Source organism: Thermobia domestica, chromosome 15 (genome assembly GCF_964235325.1).
Source record: "Thermobia domestica chromosome 15, izTheDome1.hap1.1, whole genome shotgun sequence".
Classification (NCBI taxonomy): Eukaryota; Metazoa; Arthropoda; class Insecta; order Zygentoma; family Lepismatidae; genus Thermobia; species Thermobia domestica.
In genome coordinates, this window is record NC_137468.1 from 109,258,135 (window position 1) to 109,281,343 (window position 23,209).

The window sequence follows — 23,209 nt, forward strand, 5'->3', positions numbered from 1 at the left end:
AGATATTACGATAACTATTTATTTAAGTTCATTTTCCTACCTTGCAATTTAAAGAGAGAGAGAGAGAAAAGTACTTCCATGTAGTTAAAAAAAAAAAAAAATCAACTCAATATATTTGGAAAATTTTATATCTAAACGTATAAATTTACGGAAACGGCCGGAATATAACTGTTCAAAGACGAGACAGATATTATCGATACAGACCGATAGATCTTATCAAACTGCGCAGTTTTCGAGGAAACAGGAATTTTTTTTCGTAAACCTAAAGATTGGTACAGTATGCTAATCATGCTAGCATATGACATAAAATTGGTACTAAAATATGCTCTCATCAATATTTTTATTATGACACTAGTGAGATGACAGTACACAGAATGGTTAATGAGATATAGCTCAAAATTAGGACTTTCTTTTTTTGTTTAACTGTAATATTGTTCAAAGATGACAAGAGTTCCCTCGTGGTCAATGTTTCATACAGCCTCGCTGCTGAAAGGGACGCTGAACTCCGAATCAACCAACTACCCAATTTAAAGATAATAGATACTAATCAACATATCACAAGGAGCTAAATGAAATGAGATGTATGAGGAGAGTTCTCATGCGTAGTTTGAGAAAACAGAATTTTTATGCTGCTACAATGTATGTCATTTATTAGCAATAGTAATTGATAGTTTTTATTCTGCTGGAACAGATGGGTTTATTTATTTATGTATGTATACATACAGAGGTAAGTAGCAGCTTGTATCTATTGTTGTTTGTCATCTCTTTAACAGTGACGGGCACAAACCACTGCTTGTCAACTTTGGCCTCAAATAGTTTGTTTATAAATAATAATAATGTGCGAGAAATAGTACATCTGCGACGAACAAACCACAAACTATTTGTCTATATAAAAGAAGTGACTGACTGACTGATCAACGCTCAGGCCAAACCGCTTAAACTAGGAACCTGAAATTTTGACAGTGCATAAGATTTGTAACGTACGACACCATTAAGGAAAGATTTTTGAAAAGTTGATGAGGAAGAGGAAAAAATAGGGCTAGCCAATTATTATAGTAAAATGTCCATATCTCCGAACCTGTAAAGGGTAAAAACATGAAATTTGATATATGGACTTCTCAAATAAAATATTTAGACGTGTTTCATCGTTTTCTGATATTTGTTGTAGAAGGCAAGACAAAGACGGTATAAAAAAAGTGAGGGGCTGCAACAAACATAATAAGACGGTCAAATCTCGAAATCTTAAGATTAGAGAAATGTTAATTAAAGATGTGTTTTAGTGTTTTTGATGATTCCCTCTGAAGGAAAAAAAAATACAGTGCGAAGAAAAAGAATTGAGATTGCATTCTATAATAATATGGCTATATTTTGAAATCTCTCAAGATTAAAAACACGTGAGGGATATGAGAAGTACGAAGCTATAGGCCCAGCAAATGCAGGAGTCTGTGGGTGAAGTCCCCAGCTAGTCGAAGACTAGTTTCTTAGTATTTACGCTTTCATTTCTGAACTTTTTGAAACGAAAATACAAAGTATTCTGATATATGTTAGTATGCTTTAATTTAAACAGAATTAAAAAAAAAAAAACTCGGATTTGACTATAATTTAATTGCACGTACCTCTCCGAATACTCCAGCGAAAGACTAATGCTATCTTCAGGTGAATAGATGATTCTATCCATCGCTATTCCTCTCTCTTCTGGTGTTGTCAAATGAACTAGGAGAAAAGAAGAATGTAATTAACGCTCACACATAATACTACAAACAAAAAGTTCATCATCTTTAAATCCATGGTGATTTGGATGTGGGCAAACCCCATGCATGCACGTTTATTTGGAAAACTTTCTTATTACTGTAATAACAGCATTTATCTTTGTTCTTAAGTAAGTCATAACAAACAGACGTAAAACGAACTTGCATCTTCTGGTATCGTTACAATTTCTCTCCTCAAGAAAAAAGAATAATTTATTAAAGGCTAAATTTATTATGCAAGATGAAGAACTTTTCACTATATTCTTTCAGAAAATGTAAGAACAACGCATGAAATATTATAGAGTGTATATTCCGCGAAAGAATTTATGACTAACTTATGTAGAGATACTGAGGTCGCCACGTGGAGATGGTAACTAAAATAAAATAGTATATAGAACTAATTCTTCATGGCACTTAGTTTGAAATATATGTTATAAACTAGTTGCCCTTAATTCCGATATTTTTCCAAGTAAATAGAACTCTTGAGACATGTTCTATCAAAATATACAAATACTATATTACAATGGAAATCCTAAAAGATATACGGTAGAAGGATGGGACAAGAAACGAACAGATGAAACCATTGAACGAGAGAGAAGCTACTAGAAATGACGGAGGAAAATTCACTTCATTATGCAAATACACTAAGTATATAAGCATTTTTTTCCCTCTTGCACACTGGGACAGAGCAATTAAAATGCTACAGTACTTACAAACAGGTTTGTGGAGAACATATATAAGCTTATGAATAATGAATGAACGAATGTTTAGTTTAACTTCTCACGATACTGCCATGTAGTCTAATAGGTACAACGCAGCATACAAATGAAACTATGATGAAATAATCAAAAGGAGTAAAATAGAGTATACTCAATTCATATTGGCTAATAAGAAAACCATATAGTAAGAGAATTATATGATCGGAACCAAAGAAGACATTGGTTGTATCTAAATACTTGACATTACTGCAATCCCTTTGATTAGTTGAACTCCTTTTAGATAGATCTGATAATGAGCTTATAAGAAACTTCCGAAACACTTCTTGAAACCTATCACTACAAACACACTTGGTGTATGTATTTAGGGCGTTATTTCGAAAGTCACTTAAGGACAAATCGGAATAAGTTCCCTTCTTTTTTAAATAAAATATTCGCACTAATTCAAGCATGACTGCAAGCAAACAACTGACGTAAATTACAGCACAGTTTTCAGCCCACTGATTTGTATGGAATTTTTGTTTCCTGTGAACATTGAAGTAAACTATAATTTTAATGATTTAATATGACTGATTTCTCTTTCCATTTAAATATTCCTTACTTCATGAAAACTAAATGTTTAGATATATAATTTTTAATATTTAATTTTTTAAAAAAGGAAGATTTAACTAGACTTTGAGAAGAAATTAGTAAAACCACATCAATTAAAATTCCCGTTCATTTCACAAAATATATAAAAATAATTCCCCGTATAAATCAATAAGGAAAACAAAGATTTCGTAGGTACTCCACACCTTAATTGCGGAGTGAGTAATTACCGTAATCTACCAAAATAAGATTTTATGCATGAAAATGTTTGACGCGCGAAATATCTTTGAATTTTTGCGGGGGTCAAAGTGCTGAAATTTAAAATGAAATTAAATCTAAGTTTTATGTCCCACAGTTATGCCGGTTACGCTAAAGAAGACGATGATGATGAGAAATAGATGAAATGGTGGAATGAAGAAAGGGGAGGAAACGGGAGAACCCCAAGAAAACCACGCACACGATGTTTCACCACCACGAAGTTCACTTGGCACAAGGTGGGATTGAACCAAGGACCCCATGCACCAGATGTGAACGCTCTACCACTGAGCCACCGTAGTCCCTGCTGAAATTTGAATCAAAATAAATACCTCTGTGTTCACTGGTACGAAATCGAATACATTATTGTGTGAATACTTGCATCCAGATATTGTACAATCCACCAAAAGCAGAAAAATGCTGTAAAACCATCTTATCTTGGCATTATTAGTAATTACTTAGGCTAGATAATAAATAAACAATTAAAGTACATGGAAAGTCCCAATTTCGGAGTGTATACGTCACATCCAGAAGACGTGCAAATCACAGCGACGCTCCCAAAATAAGATTATTTAATGGAAGCTTGGGTTATAATGCGTTATCAAAAAACTATATATAGGCCTAAACTGGCAAAATCTGTCTTTCTGTCATAGTATATGATAATTATATTCAGAAGTAGCTACTTCAGTCACGCCCTACGAAAATAATACCAAGCGTATCAATGAAAATTTACGTTTCGATATATATCCTAACATTTCATGATACATTCTACTATGTAAGTCGGAATAATTTTGCCCATTTCTAATTTTGACTTTACTTTCATGGTAATTTAGATAAGACGAACAAATATTTACTGCTGCCTTCGAGAAGAGACGGTATAAGAATTAAGTTTTCTCGTCTCGTCTCGTTTTGTGAACTTATGTACAAAATTTATGTGTTGGGTTACTCCTTAATTTCATCTAGAAATCTTTCTGTCACAACACGTCCAAGAGGGAAGTGATAACATTTAAACCATACTTATTATTGGGAAATTTTGTGTAATAACTTTCGTATCTTTAATAAATGCTCTTTATTATGTTCGTACATTCACTTCATCAATTTATAACTTTTTATACTATGAAACTTACACTAAAACAGTATTTGGGATCTAAGATTTGGGTAAATTTGTGTTGCTCACTAGACTCGAGAAATTTTTAGTCTCAAATTTGAAATTCTACTTCTCGTCTTGTTTTTGAGACGAGCCTCGTGGGCAGTCCTACAAATAACCCATGTTCTAATAATAATAATAATAATAATAATAATAATAATAATAATAATAATAATAATAATAATAAATAATAATAATAATAAATAATAATAATAATAATAATAATAATAATAATAATAATAATAATAATAATAATAATAATAATAAATAATAATAATAATAATAATAATAATAATAATAATAATAATAATAATAATAATAATAATAATAATAATAATATGTCTACATGAAACATAAAAAAAAATATATTTCCCTTGTGTACCAAATGTATAAGTCAAGTAATCTTGTCACTCCAGGTAACAAGGAAGGTGGAAGATTTCAAAAGCTGCACTTTTGATTCCAAACATTATGGCTGCTAGTTAAGGAAAGCACAGCCCATTTTTTAAAATTTATTTCTTTCCAATATATATTTCTGTATCTTTCTTAACTTTGATTTAGTTATTTTTAAAAATTTTCTTGTTTTGGAAACTTGTTGTTAGACCAAAATAATTGTTAGCTTTTATTATGTTTATAACTCAATACAAAACATACCACTGTAACTTCCACATGCAGTATATTTATTTGGAACTCACCGGAAACAAACGGCACCGGAAGTACTAGCGAATTTACGTCATGTTTGACCCATCCATTGACACTACTAAAAATACATTTAATACCTTCCTCATTGTTACGAATATTGCAATATATTTTTGCATGTCGTACACAACTTTTAGTGTGTAATTTCTACATTATGCAGATTATTGTCACAATATATATTTTTTTAAAGTATGGTTAGTGTGTGGGGTTTTTACAGGGGAATTTTTTAAATAAGAAACTGATAATATAAGAAATACACTTTTTAATTATTATATTCTGTATGTAAATATCTCCTGAGTGAGTTTCCATTTGTCACACACGGAAATATGCTATATTGGAATGGGGAATATATATCCCTCTCATCCTTATATGTAACTCGAAAACTGCGGATCATTGATTTCAACTCATCGTTTTATGCAGATCAGGGCCGGATTTAGGGGGATGCACCGGTGCATGTGCACCCCCTTCCCCTTTCGTCGTAAATGTACACTTTCTAAAACGAGAAGCTTGCAGTGAATATAGCAACACTTTCCGAAACTTTCTGCCATTATTTTTTCGTTTGGGGCCTAAGGGAAACCAGCTTTGCAATAGCAATATTTTAAGTCAATTTTCTGAAGGTTGAAAGAAAAGGATTCACCAAGCAAAACAATATAACATTTGTAAAGTAGGGAAGAAAACAGAAGCCAGGAGGAGAGAATAACATTTTTTCCTGTGCATATGACTTGCGACCCCTCCTTAAAATACTCCCCACATTCTATGTATCAGCATTTTCAGGGATAAAAGATATTGTCACATGTCATTTTGAAGAGTTTCAGTGTGATTGGTTATTTTGGTAGTTATTGGTGCAACCCTCCCCCCTCAGAAAGTCCTGGATCCGACCCTGATGTAGATAATATGCAAGACAACTTTATACGTACCTAATTTACTTTAAAAGGATGTAAAATATTCAGATTTCCAAGCTTACGCTACCATAAAATAAAATAAAATAAAAAATTAAATTTAAAAAAAAAATTATCAAGTTTAAGTTTCCGTGCATTGTGCCGTAATGCAAAACCAAGATTACGAACGCGAAACCCACTATTAAATTGGGCTCCTCCGAACTATGATAGAGGCTTGAATCTAGTGCAGTTTGCAGGTGAACATACCATCATGCAAAATCAATTCCCACAGTAAGGGCCGCTCCCCGCAGCAATATTTCGCCTCCAAGACAGCTAAGTACAGGATAACGTCACCAACCTCGGATAGATAAAATTATGAATTTCTTCTTCAAATTATACCACCCAGATATCATCCGGACATCAAATCTTGGACCACAGATAAAAATTAAAATGAAATTGCTTATGACGAAAGAAGCGTATTATTCTCATTCAGTTTAGCTTCAGCAACAGCTTGAATTCGCCTTTACTAGAACTGCAATGGGAGGGATATAAAAGATTGATATGTTTGGAACACACCCAACAAAACGTACGGTTTTCTTGCGAGAACTCCAGACGGCTGACTGGATGCAGTGTCTTTGTTTTCCCCAGATTTCCGCTACAAGTTTTCTTCTCGTGCCGTAAAGAACACGGAAGTACAGTTCGTAACAGTATTTCTAACTCTTGGAATTTTATGCAGCAACTAAGCTCATGAACTACAGCGAAGTATTGAGTGTAACTCCAGAACAAGCCTACTTTTCTTGGTAATAATACCTACAATGCATTCAAATATTAATTTGGAGAAGTTTTCTATATGTTAAAATTAAGAGTGGTTTAATTTTAAGAACCACCACTGGTTTCAGCTGATGCAGTTTTTCTGACATTTTAAAATCTATTATATTAACAAAAATCAAATAAATCTATTACTATAATCACTTCTATCTATAATTATAAACCAAGCCTGCTCGCAAATCAATTACGTTACGCCGCGGAAATTCAATTAAGACTGAGAAAAAAAAAAACTTACGTAGGTCAAAGAAAACCAGTACTGACAAGAACAACCTTCAGTGGATTGAACAAGCCGAGCAAATGATTTCAACCGTTTCAACCCGTGTATTTGAACTTCTAACGATATTTTTTCATTCAATCGTATACCCTCAAATTTGACCTTTCCTTAACTCAAACTATAGGTAACTATATCAAAAATAAATTATAGAAATTATTGTTTATTACTTAAATAACCCAGTATTACTATATACAAGAGATTTCTTTAATAAAACTACGCTATTCTAAACTTTAGATATTCCCTAAAAGGTCACCTCAACCTGAGGGTACGTGTACCTCAGGCATTTTAAAACCAAAGATTGAATTTTATAGCAAATGAGAACGCTATAACGTTGCCAAACCAGTACATTTATTGCGTTTTTCTTTCCTTTCTTTTACTATATGAAGTACTGGTATAACAACGTATTTCCATTACCTCCCGATCAACAACAGAACAACTGAAATATAGACTGCATTCTATTGTTTAATAGTCGACCAACACACCAGTAATATGTCACGATTATGTCACACAATATTAAGGTTTGTTTGAAATGAATTTGAGCTTCTGAAAACTGACAGCGCTCAATTGGTTTACTTATTAGAAACACTCACGCAGAAGTGACTGAACTTGAATCTTGAAATTTATTGATACCCAACTTATTATTTACTTATATATCGACTACGATTATATTATTACAAGTAAATCACCAACAGCTGATTAACAGCTCTCATGCTTGGTCTAAATGTTAGTACACGCGCCTTTGATGAACGAGGCCCCTGATTCAGTTCCCGATGGAAGAACATACATAGCCTCGCTGCTGACTAAGAATGTAAATACAAATCAATGAAGACGGATGATTTAAGTGCTTTCAATTGTAAGTAAAATGTAGATTTAGTACATATTTGTATCAAACTGGTACTACGTACAAAAAAAAAAAAGTATTTATAATATAAATACTTTTCACAATGGTGTGCAATTATATTTCGCAAAGCTACTTTCAATCAATATGATTTTGTAACAAAATAATTTATGCCATAATAACAAGTGAGTTTCGTTTCACAATGTGAAACTACGATAGACTTCCAAACTATGTGAATTCAATGCTCACACTTGAAGTAGTGTATCTATAACTACTGATTGCAATACATTAGTAAGACTAAAGATAGAACCTGTTTCTCGGACGCTCAATCCATATTATATCACTATCTCTATCTCCCACAACTTACTATCTCTTACTGTTTTTGTTGTATGGCGATAGATGTTGAAACCGGAAATCAATTTGAACCAGTTCCGCTTTGAATAGAGGTTGAGGAAGAGATAGAACCTAATCTTGGGATGCTGAATTGATTGAAAAAAGAAAAAAAAAAACTCCTAGATTTACAGTTTTTGCTAAATGAAAAATCAGTATTGAAACTGGAAGTAGTAATAAGTTTGAACCACTTCTGGTTCTGGTTTCGGTAGAGTGTAGCAAGTTGCGATAACATACTGTATCAATTGAAAATAAAAAAAAATAAGAAAAAGAAAAAAGAAATGTCGCTATCTATTACGTTTCTATTTTATCACGATGAATGTTGAAACTGGAAATAGTTAATTTCAACCACTTTCAGTTCGAATAGGAAAAAATTCGAACGGAGGAGATAGGAAAAAATTGGGACGCTGAATCGACTAAAAAAAAAAAAAAAAAAACAGCTGCTTGCTTGTTATATCTCAATGTTTTTGCTCTACTGAAATCAGTATTGGAACTGAAATTAATGGTAAATCCGAACCACTTCCAGTTTCAGCAGAATGTTGTGGAATGTTAAGAACCTTAATCGATTGCAGAAAACCGCTTTTCGCTATCAGCCATTTTTGTTCTACAACAATAATTTGAAATCGGAAATTGTTAATTTGAACCACGTACAGTTTGAATAGAGGATTAATGGAGAAGATGGAATCTATTCTTGGGAAGCTGAATCAATTGCACAAAACCACATCTCGAAATCTGTTTTTGCTCAATGAAAATCAGTATTGACACCGGGAATAGCAATACATTTGAACCACATTTGGTTTCGATATAGTGTTGCAAATAATCATAGTAAGTTGCCTTGAGACACTGAATTGTCTATAAAAAACGCTTCTCGCTACCTGTTATCACTTTCGTTCTATGGTGTGCTGAAACAGGAAACGGCTTTATCTGAACAGTTTCCGGTTTGAATAGAGCGTTAGAGAAAATGCGAACTTTTCTCGTGACGCTGAGTTGATTACTATACCTACAAACAGAGATCTCGATCATGTACCATTTTTGCTCTATGGAAATCAGTATTAAAACCGGTAGTAGTAGTAAATTTATTACAACCATTTGTGGTTTTGGCAGAGTGTTGCCGCTTGCGATTACATATTTTTGAGACACTTCATTGGTTTGCAGAAAACCATTTGTTCGTATATATTACCATTCCTGCTCTATGTCAATAAGTGTTGAAATAGTTAATTTTAATCACTTCCGGTTTCAATAGATGCTTAATGGAGGAGATGGAACCTATTCTTGGGACATTGAATCGATTGCAAAAATCCACATCTCAATCTCTCTTATTGAGCTCCTTCGTGACTAAGCGGTTAGCGAACGCGCCTTTGGCGTGGGAGACCAAGGTTCAATTCCCGGCGGGAGCTCATGTGGTTCGGATTCCACGTTAATTAGTAGGTCCACGTCTCATATAGCCTCGCTGCTGAACGGGACGTTAAACTCAAAATCAATTCAATTCAATTCAATATCTCTTATAGTTTTTGTTCTATACAAACCAGTATTGAAACCGGAAGTAATAGTAAATTTCAACTACTTGACGTTTTGTAGAGTGTTAGGGATTACCTGCAGTAAATTTGGAACTCTAAAATTTCTAGAATCCACGATACAATAAGAATATTCTGCAAATTGTGAGCATATTTAAGTCAATAAATAATAAATAAAAAGAATCCGTACAAGGAAAATTATCATTTTCAATATTTTATTAAGAGAAGTAAATTAAAATAGTTTGGCAAAGTGAAAGAATTTCACAAAGATGGAAATTAACATGACACAAGTAGAAGAAATTATTCAAAATGACTGAAGGGTAGCTGTGCAAATGTGTCAAGCTGGGGTTGAGTTATGGTACTGGGCAGCGTATTGTGTCTGATGTGATGTGTTATTCCGAGGTGTGCACCCGCTGGGTTCCATGTGCGTTACGCTGGAGCAGAAAGACACACGAATGACATGCAGTCTCATTTCTGGACAAGTACTACGCTGACGAAAAGAACTTCTTTGATCATATTTTTATTGGGGACGAAACCTGGCTTCATCACTTCGTCCTAACAAGCAAAAGGGCCAATATGAAGTGGAAACACGATGGATCACTAACGAGAAAGAAGTTTAAGGTTATACCCTTGGCCAGTAAAGTTATAACAACCATACTCCGGGATTCATGCAGTATGATCCTGATCGAGTATCTTGAGCGTGCAATTCCGTAACTGCTGATTATTATTGTGCAATGTTGACTAGCTTACGTTCGATGAAAAAGCCCTGGCATGTTGAGTGAAGGTGTCAAGCGCTCAAGCACTGATGCAACAGTTCAAGAGGGAAGTATAGAGCTACTGCTCCCTTATAGCCCAGATTTGGCTCCCAGTGACTATTACCTTTTTCCGGCATTGAAGGAGCATCTCTCTGGAACAAGATTCGCTTCAGACTGTGATATGAAGCAGCTGCTGAGAACAACTGAATGGGTAGGGATGTGATTTCTACCAAGCCGGGTTAAAAAAAAAAAGAAGTTGGTCCTGGGTTTTGATAATTGCCTGAAGCTATTTGGTGATTATATGCCGCTCTTTTCGCAGTTTGTATGTTCTCTATCTTGTTAATACATATTTTTTTTTCTCAGCTTTGTAACCATCCTCGTAAAACATTTGAAACCTAAAAGTACTATAATTTTTTCTTTTCTATTTTCTCTTTAAGTTAAGAATTTATGTTGGTTTAATTAACTCACGTGAGATTCTGCAGCATTTTATTTTCCTAATTGTGACGGCTCGGTCTAGTCTCCAGATTGCCTCTCCTATGCTGTTACCATAGTTTAATCCACATCGACATATATTAATTAATTAATTAATTAATTAATTAATTAATTAATTAATTCGATACAGCTATGTCTATATTTTATAATAATTTAGTTGATTGAGTAATTTACAATGTATGATATGAAATTAAGAAAGTTTTCGAAATTTGTAAGTCAACATGGAGTTTGGTTTACCAATCAAAACTCCTTTATATATTTAACCCTGTCTGTCCGTCCAGGAGACAAAAACTAATAAATGAATAAATCAAGAACTATCAAATGGATCACCCTCAATTTTGGCCAGGATGTAGAAAATCAAAGTTAGGAATCAAATTTATCGATGGAGGTGATCCATCCAGTTGATTCGAAGATACGGGCTTCCCATGTAGATCTATTCCCCATAAGTGGTTATTAAAGATTAATTTTCCCTTCAAAATATGCAACCTACCTGTACCAAAATGTCACGCTGGTTGCATACTATTCGGTTATTTTCAATATTCTAACCAAACTACTCCATGTCGTGTATACGTGATACTGCTAAATATTGATAATCAAATATGCAACATCCGAATAACAAATAGGCTTTTATTGTTCGAATATCAGATCACGTACGATTCTAGTTAGAACTTTTAGCTGAATGATGTATTAAGGATGATGATAGTTAATAATTTTTATACGGAATGTCTTGCGGCCTCTTTCCTTCCTTCTAGGTCAAATATTAGAAGGAAAACGTTGAGTTTAATTATTATACCTAAAAAGTTGAAAGTCCAAATACGAATTTCATACCTCTAACCATAAAGGATTCCGAGATATCTACATACAAGTATTATAATAATATGAAACCTCCCACCCCTTTTTCTTCCCTTCTAGATACAATCTTAAGACAATACTGTAACACGCATTGTTTAATTATTATAAAGCCTAAACATCAATTTTCATGTCTCTAACCTTAAGGAATCCTCACCCTTCCATGTCGAATTTTCAAATATCCTTCCATAGTTGTTTCTTCCGTCACAAATCTTATGTAATGTTCAAATTTCTATCTTAAGCGATTTGACCATGCTAGTGTAATTTTATTTTTTTTTCTAAATTGAATACGTGTATCAACTATAACGTATCTATTTATTGTAATCATCACTGTTATAGTTATTCATGCGTACGCTATTACGTAATGTTTGTATTATTTGACTAACCCTAATCTAAAATGGCCATTATCTGAATACCAATTGTCTACCGATACATGTTATTGGATTGAGTTCGTCGAGCAGCTGATGTAATATGAATAATAGCAAACAGTACAAAATTATCAATTGATTGTTGTCTCGTTGTTATTATTATTCATTGTGTTTTACTTATGTAATATTTTACTATATGTATTTATTCATTACTAGCTAAATTTGCGTTGTCTACACAGTGCATTATTCTACTTGAGCAAGAATCACCATCCCACTTCCCACCACTTCTGTACATGTTTCTTGACAGAAACAAATAACGGAAAGCAGGGCTCACAACGGAAGTGAATTCCTACAGATGCAAGGAAAAAAAAAAATATATATATATATATATATATATATATATATATATATATATATATATATATATATATATATAAATTTTCTTCATGAAACGAGATCCCACCCCTTATAAATCCATATCAGTACAGCCCTTTGAAGGCGCAAGCATGCAATAGGTTTTGTCAATCGGATTAAAGCTAGGCGCCTGCAATATCCGTCAGCCTACTATACGCAGTTGTTTTACTGGTTGCCTAACATTACTCTATCAACCTTAACAACGCTCTACGGTCAATATTAATTTTATAGGCTTAAAACGATCTCTACAATGTTGAGCAAAAAAAATGTCGGCATGTTTGAAAATTTGAGCACATGGCAAACCTACACAAAAGTTGGAATCGATCAGCGAAAACAGTACGTATTGCAATCACTGGTATGTGGTACAGAGGTGAAATGAACACATTTTTTACTGCTAATTTTTGCAGGATTCGAAGTATTCTTTGCCTTACTCATCGCTCTAGTGGCCACTAAGAGTACACGAGATTCAGATTCCACCGTGAACTGTATTCCATGCCTTATACAGCATCGGTGCTGAAAAGGAACGCAAACTTCAACAAACAATCAAAGTGTTTGTAATGTTATGGCTGCATATTCCACTAGGCCTATTAAAAAAAAATACCATTATTCAAGGCATCAGTAGTTCCAGTTTTCAAAAGTGTTGAGGAAATAAGCAGTAAGTTTTTGGCACGAGGTGTTTTAAGTGGGCGTAACATACTGATTAATATAATAGTTATACTGCACCCATAACTTCGTTAAAAGCAGATAATTGTTATATAGTAAGGTCACATGGTTTGGAGTATATGTACTCAGGCACTTTCTAGTTATATTGTTCCGTGGTGAAGAAAACTCTGTGGAGGTCCTGAATTCAATGTAGTGGGCATGTAAAGGGTGGCCTACAATGGGATAAAATGGTATAAGCAACCGAGAGCTGTAGGCTCAAATGTAGATACAGTAAGCATTGTCTTAGGATTATATTCGATCTCCTTGTGTGTGGGGCTAACCTTGTCAGTGATACTGTCTTATTTGTTATACTAATAATAATGTATAATTTTGTACCCTTATAGAACTCAACAAACATTTGTAGATTAAAAAAAAATCTGGGCAAAATTTTGGGAATGAGTTTCAAATTAGAGTTGAAACCAGCTTTTATGTAATAATGCACTATTTACGAGAAATACTGTATATGGGAAAATTACGTGTCAAAAAATCGTTGATTGAACGATTTTAAGTTTAACGTCCCGTTCAGTAGCTAGGCTATATGAGACGTGGACCTACTGATTAACGTAGAATCCGAACCACATGAGCTACAGCCGGGAATCGAACCCGGGCCTCAAAAAGCTATGTGTTGTGCATCCTCATATGCAATATACGCAAGAAATGTGTTAATTTATTTCTCGATTTAACCTTGTATATAAAATCTGTAAATAAAATGTGAATATATACAGTTGAAATTGGAGGTCCTGGTATTGTATACAGAAATACCTTGCACAACGCGGTCAATTGCTTCCAAGAAAGTACGAAAAACCGCGCTATTCAATGTCTATTTACAATGGGTTTAAACTGGATTTGTTTATAAATTTAGAATAACAAGCAAGTTTAATAATTAAAAGAAAAGTAAACTAATTAATACAAGAAATCCTTTTAAACATACAAAAGTAGTGAAATAACTTCAATTATAATTGAAAAAATGAAAACTGAAGAAAGTTTACGCGTTACGAAAGACTCAGTGAGACGGATGATTAACGAAGATCAATGATTCGACCTATGTAAGGAGCTGAGAATGAGAATGCAGAAGGAAACGGCAAAACCCCAGAAAAGCCCCGTCTACCACAAGTTTACATGACTTGTACTCGAAACAGGGACCACTTGCACCAGAGGTGAACGGTTTACCAATGAGCCACCATGTGCCCATTCTTCAATTGCAGTTAATATTGTCATATCACAAATATAAGCGTAGCTATGAAATGTGCCTGTGCACACGCTAATAATATAATTTCATTTCTGTTTCTTCAACTGTCATTACATCTAAAATTTTGTTATCTCGAATTCTTCAACTCACTCAAATAACATTTTGTCTAATTTTTAACACACTTAACGTTAAAATGATGACGTGAGAATGTTACAGTGAGAGGGCACGTAGACTTTAACTTTGTTCACACTCACATGAAACGTTCAGGCTACGCCTATGATCACAAGCCAACATTCGATTCGTCTTATTCAGTATTTCTATCCATACGTGCTATTCACTGCTGTTATTAGGTTACTTATTATTATATACAAAAAATCGCAAACATTGCCAAATCATAATTATATGCGATAATGAAGCCGCATTGTAGCAAAAAACGTATTATGCACGATATTCCACGGAAAGATCACGGGAAAACGGTTGACTCATTTGAAATCAATTTTGGAACATACAATACTACCTAACTCAAATTAGGTTTTCATTCTGTCACTTTCATTAATGGGTGGTATTCTAAGGGGGTAGGAGTACAAAATTTATGCTCAAAATAGAATATATCATGAGTTTTCATAATACACTTTCATAACAAATGACTATCTTAAGGGGTTAGGGTGAGGAAGATGGTTCAAACATTTGCAACAAACCTATTCTTCTCATACGACGAACAAGAATTTCAGTTATATGAATAAAGTAGCACTTGTAATAATAATTTACAATTCAGCTTTAACAAACTTCACAGATGCTACACATTTGACATATGTTTCCTATTTCTATTCACGAGTTTTACGTAACTAAAACCTAAATAATCATGCAAATTAAAATTCTTTATTAAATGATCAAAAATGAGTACAAAATGCTATTTCAATGTACAACATGTACTTACTTTATCGAGTGAGAGATATTATTATTATTATTATTATTATTATTATTATTATTATTATTATTATTATTATTATTACAAGTTATTCTCCTCAAGAACTTCAGCTTGTCTGCAAATTCTATCCTCGCTCGCGGCAACTATTAGTCTCATTATGAACTATTAGGAATTAGCGTGGTTGAGAGACATACATCTTCCGCTTATAATAAGGATTAAGAATAAATATTGTCGCCTAGATGTTTATGCAACCTGTAACTGAAGCTTGCATATTAGCGTTGCTCACAGACTTACATGTTTTTGTTTTATATATGAGATTATTATTATAGAAGATTTGAGAATTCAATGCTGCATCCCAAATCTCAGAAGAAACCACACAAAACGCATATATGATCAACGAGCGGGAAGGAAGGAGGGGAAGATGTGAAGTATGCTGAGTTTACAAATGGAGGTGTCAGGTTGGTTTACCTCTGAAATAGAGGAACGATACCTTAAAAACCATACTGGACCATACCCTCCTACGCATCGTTAAATTATTTTAGTCATCTGATCAAAAGTAGTCACCAGAAGTACACATATTTTTGACGAGTCTGAAAACTGAAACAGATACTTGGTATTACCGTGAGTCAGGCGCGCACCCAGAATTTTTTGTTGGAGGAGTCCAATCCACTACAAGCCACTACATATATGTAATGTTGAAAGGGAATTATTCTGCACCCGAAAAGACAATAGATTGTTTTTATAGGAGAAAGAGTACAAATAAAGTGTAAGATTCAATTTCCATGCTACATCAATCACCTACCTATTAAACAAATATAGTTTTATTGAGAAAATATCCAAATGTACAGTATATTGAGTTAGGAAGTCTTGGGAGATCGGGACTCGGTGGATCCCCCGTGGGTGCGCCCCTGTTGTGAGTAAATAGCTCGTTTAAGTTCAAGATGTTTGTCAATCATACTACACAAACGTTGTTTCGAAAATTTCATGATAAGAGGTTGGTATCACTGATCTCCGTACTGTACTGCCGCCTATTATTAATTGCTTTAGTCCTCACGACTTTATCGTTACTTGCTCATTGCAACGTCATGAACCTACAGAACAACTTCGTCATTCCTCACGCTGCAAGCACCTCTTGTTTATCAGAGCATCCAATTTCCACGGCTCTTTTAGATCAAACAACAGTTCTCCGCTTCATTACGTTCGGCTAAGAACAGTCGTTGCCGGCAATCCAGTAGCCATGTTGATTACTTCAGAAGCGAAAGCAAATTTTACACAGTTTACGTAATCGATATGTCATATAAAGAGAGTTTGTTAGTTATTTCTTCGAGCGTTGGCTAATGTGCTTAGAAGCATTTTTTTACCCCTGGAGATTCTGTGGACTTACGTAACTCCTTATTGTACTACAGTATGATTGTTATGAACTTTTACACAATGTTGTATTGTGAGTTTGTGAGACTACGTCATAAGAGAACGATACTTAATATATAAACAAATAATATACACAATTAAAAACTACGTGGATTTGCAGTTTATATTTTGATTCGTTACTTTGAAAATTGTAAAAGAAAAAGGCGAATTTACAAATATTTTTAAGATTTGTTCAAAGCACTTCATACGAAAACAATATTGAGATCTTCGATTACTTTGGAAAACAATTCGCTTAAGATATTCTAGGAAGCTTAACTCCTCATCTAGCTCCTATCTTCATACTATATACTATGTATTAATATACAGTAGCTAACTACTACTGTATAGGCCTATTAGCCATTGTTTTAAGTAAATAATTCGAGTGTTTGCATAGGACCATTAAACCCAGGATCTGGTGCTTAAAATACAGTGTCACATTTATAGATAAATAAACAAATAAACGTTACTCGCATACAATACATGTTCATGAACTTCGTAATCCGCCCCTTCCCTCCGTTTCCACTGGTGTTTTAATAACTCATTATTGCATATTACTGTCACATTTCCATGGGATACCACCACTGATTATTATTATTATTATTATTATTATTATTATTATTATTATTATTATTATTATTCGGGATTAGATAGTATGCAAAAATATTTTCTTCTACACAATCCGATACTCAATCTAAAAATATTTTCAGTTTCATTATTGAAAGTACATTACACGTTGCATGCTACAACCGGAAACATTACCCCAACGCTAGTGAAAAATTTAAACTTCTGGGCAGAAAAAGAAAGAAAGAAAAAGAGAGAATTATATATTACTCATATGAAATGAGCAATGACCAGTGGCGTCAGGCTTTTTAATTTAAATGATTCAGTTAATCTTATTACTTACACATACTCCAAGGACGTACATAAGCGGTGGGTCCTGGAGGTCCGAACCCCCCACTAAATCTCGATTTTTCTGTAAATTTAAACTAATTTTAGGGGACGATTTTACAAATTTTCATGTAATTTATCCTCATATCGAATTTGGAGCTTTCAAAAATTTTGAACCTCTCCCGAAATAAATTCCAGCTTACGTGCCGAGACAATCACTATGTTATAGAACATTACAACGTAAAGCTGTCAGAGTAAAGCTGCGATGTGGGTTGGCATTGGTCTTAAGGGATTTTTTTGTTAAACCAAAAGTATGCAGTTGTCATATATGATCATTTGAATATTTGTTTAAGCTGACAAATTAATATTACCCTACCGTCACTACACGTGGTTACGGCAAACTAATATTAAAGTGTATGGCGGCGAATGAACCATTGTTCACCGCAAGTGAAGTGAAACTGATGTGTAGTATAACGACGAACGCCACATATTGGATCTTAAAACAGGACACCGAAAGGGAGATTGTCACCAACCATTTCATTCCTATATCGTAAAGTTCATGATGCTTCTGTTATTGCCAAATGCACACGAAACTCCGTTAGTAACAATAACAATAGAAGTACATAAAATAAAGAGAATAAGTCGAACACACACAAAACACCGTCTCGAAATAAATTACCGTACATATCTTATAATAAGTCAGTTGTGTTTAAAGCATTAATGTGGTGCTCAATAAGGGTATGCAATATATACAGTATACACTGCATACACAGGGTGTTTCAAAACAACACCGAAAACTTTTGGGAGGTGATTTCTGACATCAATATAAGACAAAAAGTATAGATCAACCTGGGTGCACAAATACTTCCTTTCGGAGTTATAGGTTCCCGAAAACACGAAAAAATGAACTTTAAAGGTCCACAGCTTCAATAGTATGGGACCTACCATAGTAGGGTAAAGACTTTACTTAGGAACTAATATGTGCCCTATCCAAAAATCCATACTTCAGAATTCTAAGGTACTTACGCGACAAATTTTATCGAGGGAGTTTGCTACGGGCATATAATTTGAAGTACTCTTCAACTACCTGTATAAAAATTGTTACGGAAATACCGCAGGATTCTGAAACATGGATATTTGGATAGGGCACATACTAGATCCTAAGTGGAGTCTTGACCCGACTACGGTAGGTCCCACAATTTTGGAGCTATGGACCTTTAAAGTCTGTCTATAACTCCGAAAGGAAGCATTTGTGCACCCAGGTTGGTCTATACTTTTTGTCTTATCTTGGTGTCAGGAATCACCTCCCAAACGTTGTCGGTGTTGTTTTCAAACACCCTATATATATCAGTGTCTTTAATTATCTTTTAGTAATTTAGTGTATTGTCCTATTTATCCAGGGAAAGAGGCGCTTCCGCAGCTTCCACGGGCGCTATGTCATTGATATTTAAAATTTATTTTATTACAAACCTTAGCAATGTATATGTCACCTGAGGACTTTTATACGTATCAAAACAAGATTTTTTTCGGCACTTCTAACCCATGATTTCGTGATTACTTTGATTATATACGGCTCGACAACTTAACTTTCCTTCTAGCGATCTTGTTCACGAAGGTCAGATTACAAACAGCTCTCATTTTCATAGTTTTTTTTCTTTTCTTTTTCTCTTTCAATCCTTGCGTACAAATTATAAACCATAATTCCGATCTCATGCCAACGGTTAAAATACCTAACAGTGTATGAGCGCGTGACAGAAGTAATAAATCTTAACTCATTCCATTTTTTCCTCCCCCGTAGCATTAATTTTCACCACATACGCGATGTAATCCGAGCGTAGCATGTATGTCTCTATGTGATCTAAGTCTACGAAATGACTAATTAATATAATGAACATTGCAACACGGAGTCGCACTTTGTATAATTGCAGCCACGTGTATAATTACACGAGTTCTTATTCAGTGAGCAATGTAGCCATCTTCCTAACTTCTTGTTTCTGATTTTCACCCTCTTCTCACATACCCCCTTCGCCTGCCGTTCCCTAAAGTGAACAATTTTGAGCAATGAGTCACGCATACAATGAATGACTCGACCGCTATCCATCAGCTCCACTCTTCGACCCGTATCTCATTTATTCGCTCACCCCACTCAGTTCACTTCCCGAGGGTGTATGCACTGCGCAACGTGGCTCCCACATGATAGCAGAGAACGGGATGTAATAAAAGGTCTTAGAATATATTTTTGCGAAACATGAACTTCGAAAATTATTATTATTTTGTTCAGAAAATCATGTCCCATTTAAATAGTGCGGATATATATATATATATTAAAAAAAGTGAAATTTTAAGGAGGTAAACAGGAACCAATTTGAAATTACATTTAATGTTCTTCGCTAAGTTCACCTCACTTTTTTGAATTTTAGTAAATAAAAAAAAAAAAAAAAAACAGGGCTCATAGTGGTCTGGTCTCTTCTAAATATTTGAAAAGTGGCCAATGGAAAAGTGACCAAAATCTCATCAAAAAGTAACTTTAAATCTTGATGCCAAACTTGGTCATAAATTGAATTTTACATTTTTTTCAACGGAAATAGTCCGGTCGGATCTTAGCTGAAATACGCAGGGTTGTTTTGTTTAAAACAAAATGTTTAAAACAAACGATTAAAACTTGTTTTAAAGAATTGATTTTGTTTAAAACAAATTTTGTATACGTTTTAAACATTTTGTTTTAAACATATTTTTATTTTACTTTAGTTTTGTAAAAAAAAAAAAAAAAAAAAAAAAAATCTGCTAGAGAAAGAAAATTGTCAAAAAGTGCTCCCCATTCAGAAGACTATTTTCTTGTCATGTGAATGTTTTGATTTCTCATGGCTACAGCAGCAGGCTGAACTTTATTGAAAACAGATTTGGATCCATTGTGCTCTGAGCGCTCCAGATAGTACCTTTCCTCAATATTATTGAGTAAAAAACAATCAATTACATAGACTTGCTGAAAATATTCTAAAGTTAGCACAACATGAAGTGTGCTTCAAACATTACTTTTCGAAAATTTATTATTTTGAAATAATTTGATTAGCATCAGTGTTCTGAAATAGTAATCAAATTTTGCAACAAAATCTCATCTGCCTCCCCGAAACACGAGCTTAGCTCCTAAAGGCCTAACTAGAAAACTTTCAGAAGCGGTAATTCTGAAATAACAGAACAACCGTATTTCTGGTAAAATGCTAACCTTAAAACGTGTGACATGATCCCCTTTGAAATTTCTAATACCAAGCAAAGATGTCCGCCATGATGCTTGATAGCACCGTCTGATGTCTCAAATCACTTCCAAGTTTCATCACTCTCTCTTAACCCGTTCTCAACACACAAGGACATTGAGGACTTTTGTTCTGCCATGTATATTGATAGATTGTGTGAAATCTCCACAGTAGATAGATTTTAAAATCTACCTAAAAAGAACCAAGAAAGTACTTACGAGAGTCACTGGCAAGAGGGTGTAATAAAAGGGGGTCGTGATATAAAATAAGTTTAGAATTACTAATTTATACTGAAATATTCTGTACCCAACACAGTGTAGTCTTAACGAGAATAAAATAAATGAAAAGATCGACTGCAAGAGCAAAAAAAGATCTTCATAAATGCGTTATACACGATTTTGAAATATGTTTAAAATCATGTTTTAAACTGTTCAAAATGTTTAAAACATGTTTTTTTTTTTGTGTGTGTGTGTGTGTGTGTGTGTGTGTGTGTGCGCGTTTTAAAGCATGTTTAAAGCATTTTGAACACCTTTTTCATGTTTTAAACACGTTTTTTTTAAACCGTATTTTTTCCAACCCTGGAAATACCGGTACGTAATGTTTTAGCATGTTAAGACAAAAAATATTTTTACTCAAGTTTGGCAGCTAATAATAATAATAAAAAAAATTGAATTACTTGTGTTTAGAGAGTTCATTATGAATTCCATACTTTGCACGGTTTTAGATTTAAACTTTGATATGGACGGGGTAAGGCCAATCTTTTATATTTTCATTATGTCCAATAATACAAAATTAACACATAGCATCTAGATTACCATTAACTAGCAATAAAATTTTGTCTTGTAAAATTGGTTTGCTACAAATTCTGTCTTGGTACAACATGATTAGTAAACATAGGTATGGTTTCTACCAACATTCTGCATACAATATAAAGTAAATTATAAACAGGTAATATATATATGTCATTCTCCTTTAACACAATATGATCTAAGCAAATAATGTCTATTATGTTTATACCGTTATTATGAACTTTTTAAAATAAATTACAAATGTTAACTAAAATGCGTGTCATACAAAATTAAATAAAAAGCAGTAACAAGAACGTATGCTAACAGATTTTCATATTTCCACATAAACTTAGTCTTTCTTCATAAAGAAGTGAGTTATTAAAGAGGATTTTTTTTTCTTATCTTACCATTTTTGCAAGTCATCGTTCTGTTTCTGTTCATCTTGCAAACCTTTCCTTACTTTCTTCAACCCCTCTAACTTAGCCTGCGCAAAGTGCACTTCAATCATGTCCTTTCTCTTCACAGCTGTTTTTAGATGTTCAAAAGCCTGAAACAAAAGTTCATCTTCTGCTTTTCTTTTCTGTTGCAGGATTGATTCCATGTTCTCAATGCTCCTTTTTTTCTTTGTCAATTTCTCCATCACCTCTCTCTGCTAGTTGTTTTGTTTCGTCTTTCTTCTTTACTGCTTCTTTTTGGGCTCCCTTCTTTCTTAGGTTTTCTAACTTGTAAGTATGCTTTGTAGTTATGGTCAGACCTAGCAGATGTACGAAGCTTCTAAGTAAGTGGAACCAGTTCTGGGCCTATTTCTAAATTTCTTCATCTTAGACATTATATTTAACTTAGCATTGAGAGTTCTTAAAGCCATCGCTGTGCAATCTTCAGAGAGCAGACGACGTTACAGTGAAAACCCGCGTTCCCCATCAGCCCAGCCACGATTTAGAGACAAACTTTCACTACCGTTGCCACTATAGGAAACTCGAAAAAATTAGGCCAGAAATAATCTATTTGGTCATTGCAAAGACTTCCTGAGAAATTCTCACGTTGAAGTAGTTGCCACTCATCACTCAGTAAATCCAAGTCAAAATGTTGTGGGGAAGAACTTTTGCCAGATTTGTTATATACGTGACACTCTCAGATGACTCCCACAATGTCCGGTCGGTCCGGTCGAAAACAAGTATTTAAGTTCTAGGAAATTTCAATGGTTTTCACTGTGCGTTTATATACTGCCACATAGTGAGACTTTACATTTTTCTTGAAACTAAATACATCCTTCTCCTTCCAACTGCTGGATGCTAACCTTGCTTTT

General features: G+C 33.9%; 1 protein-coding gene across 3 annotated transcripts in view; it reads right to left on the reverse strand.

Moving 5' to 3' along the window:
• The window catches only part of LOC145671197 (uncharacterized), a 358,295-nt gene that overhangs the window by 37,494 nt on the left and 297,592 nt on the right, over window positions 1-23,209 (reverse strand). For all 3 annotated transcript variants that reach the window (XM_081740048.1, XM_081740050.1, XM_081740049.1), the window contains exon 5: window positions 1,617-1,713. In XM_081740048.1, coding sequence (XP_081596174.1) covers window positions 1,617-1,713 — 97 coding nt within the window. The remainder of the gene's footprint in view (window positions 1-1,616; window positions 1,714-23,209) is intronic.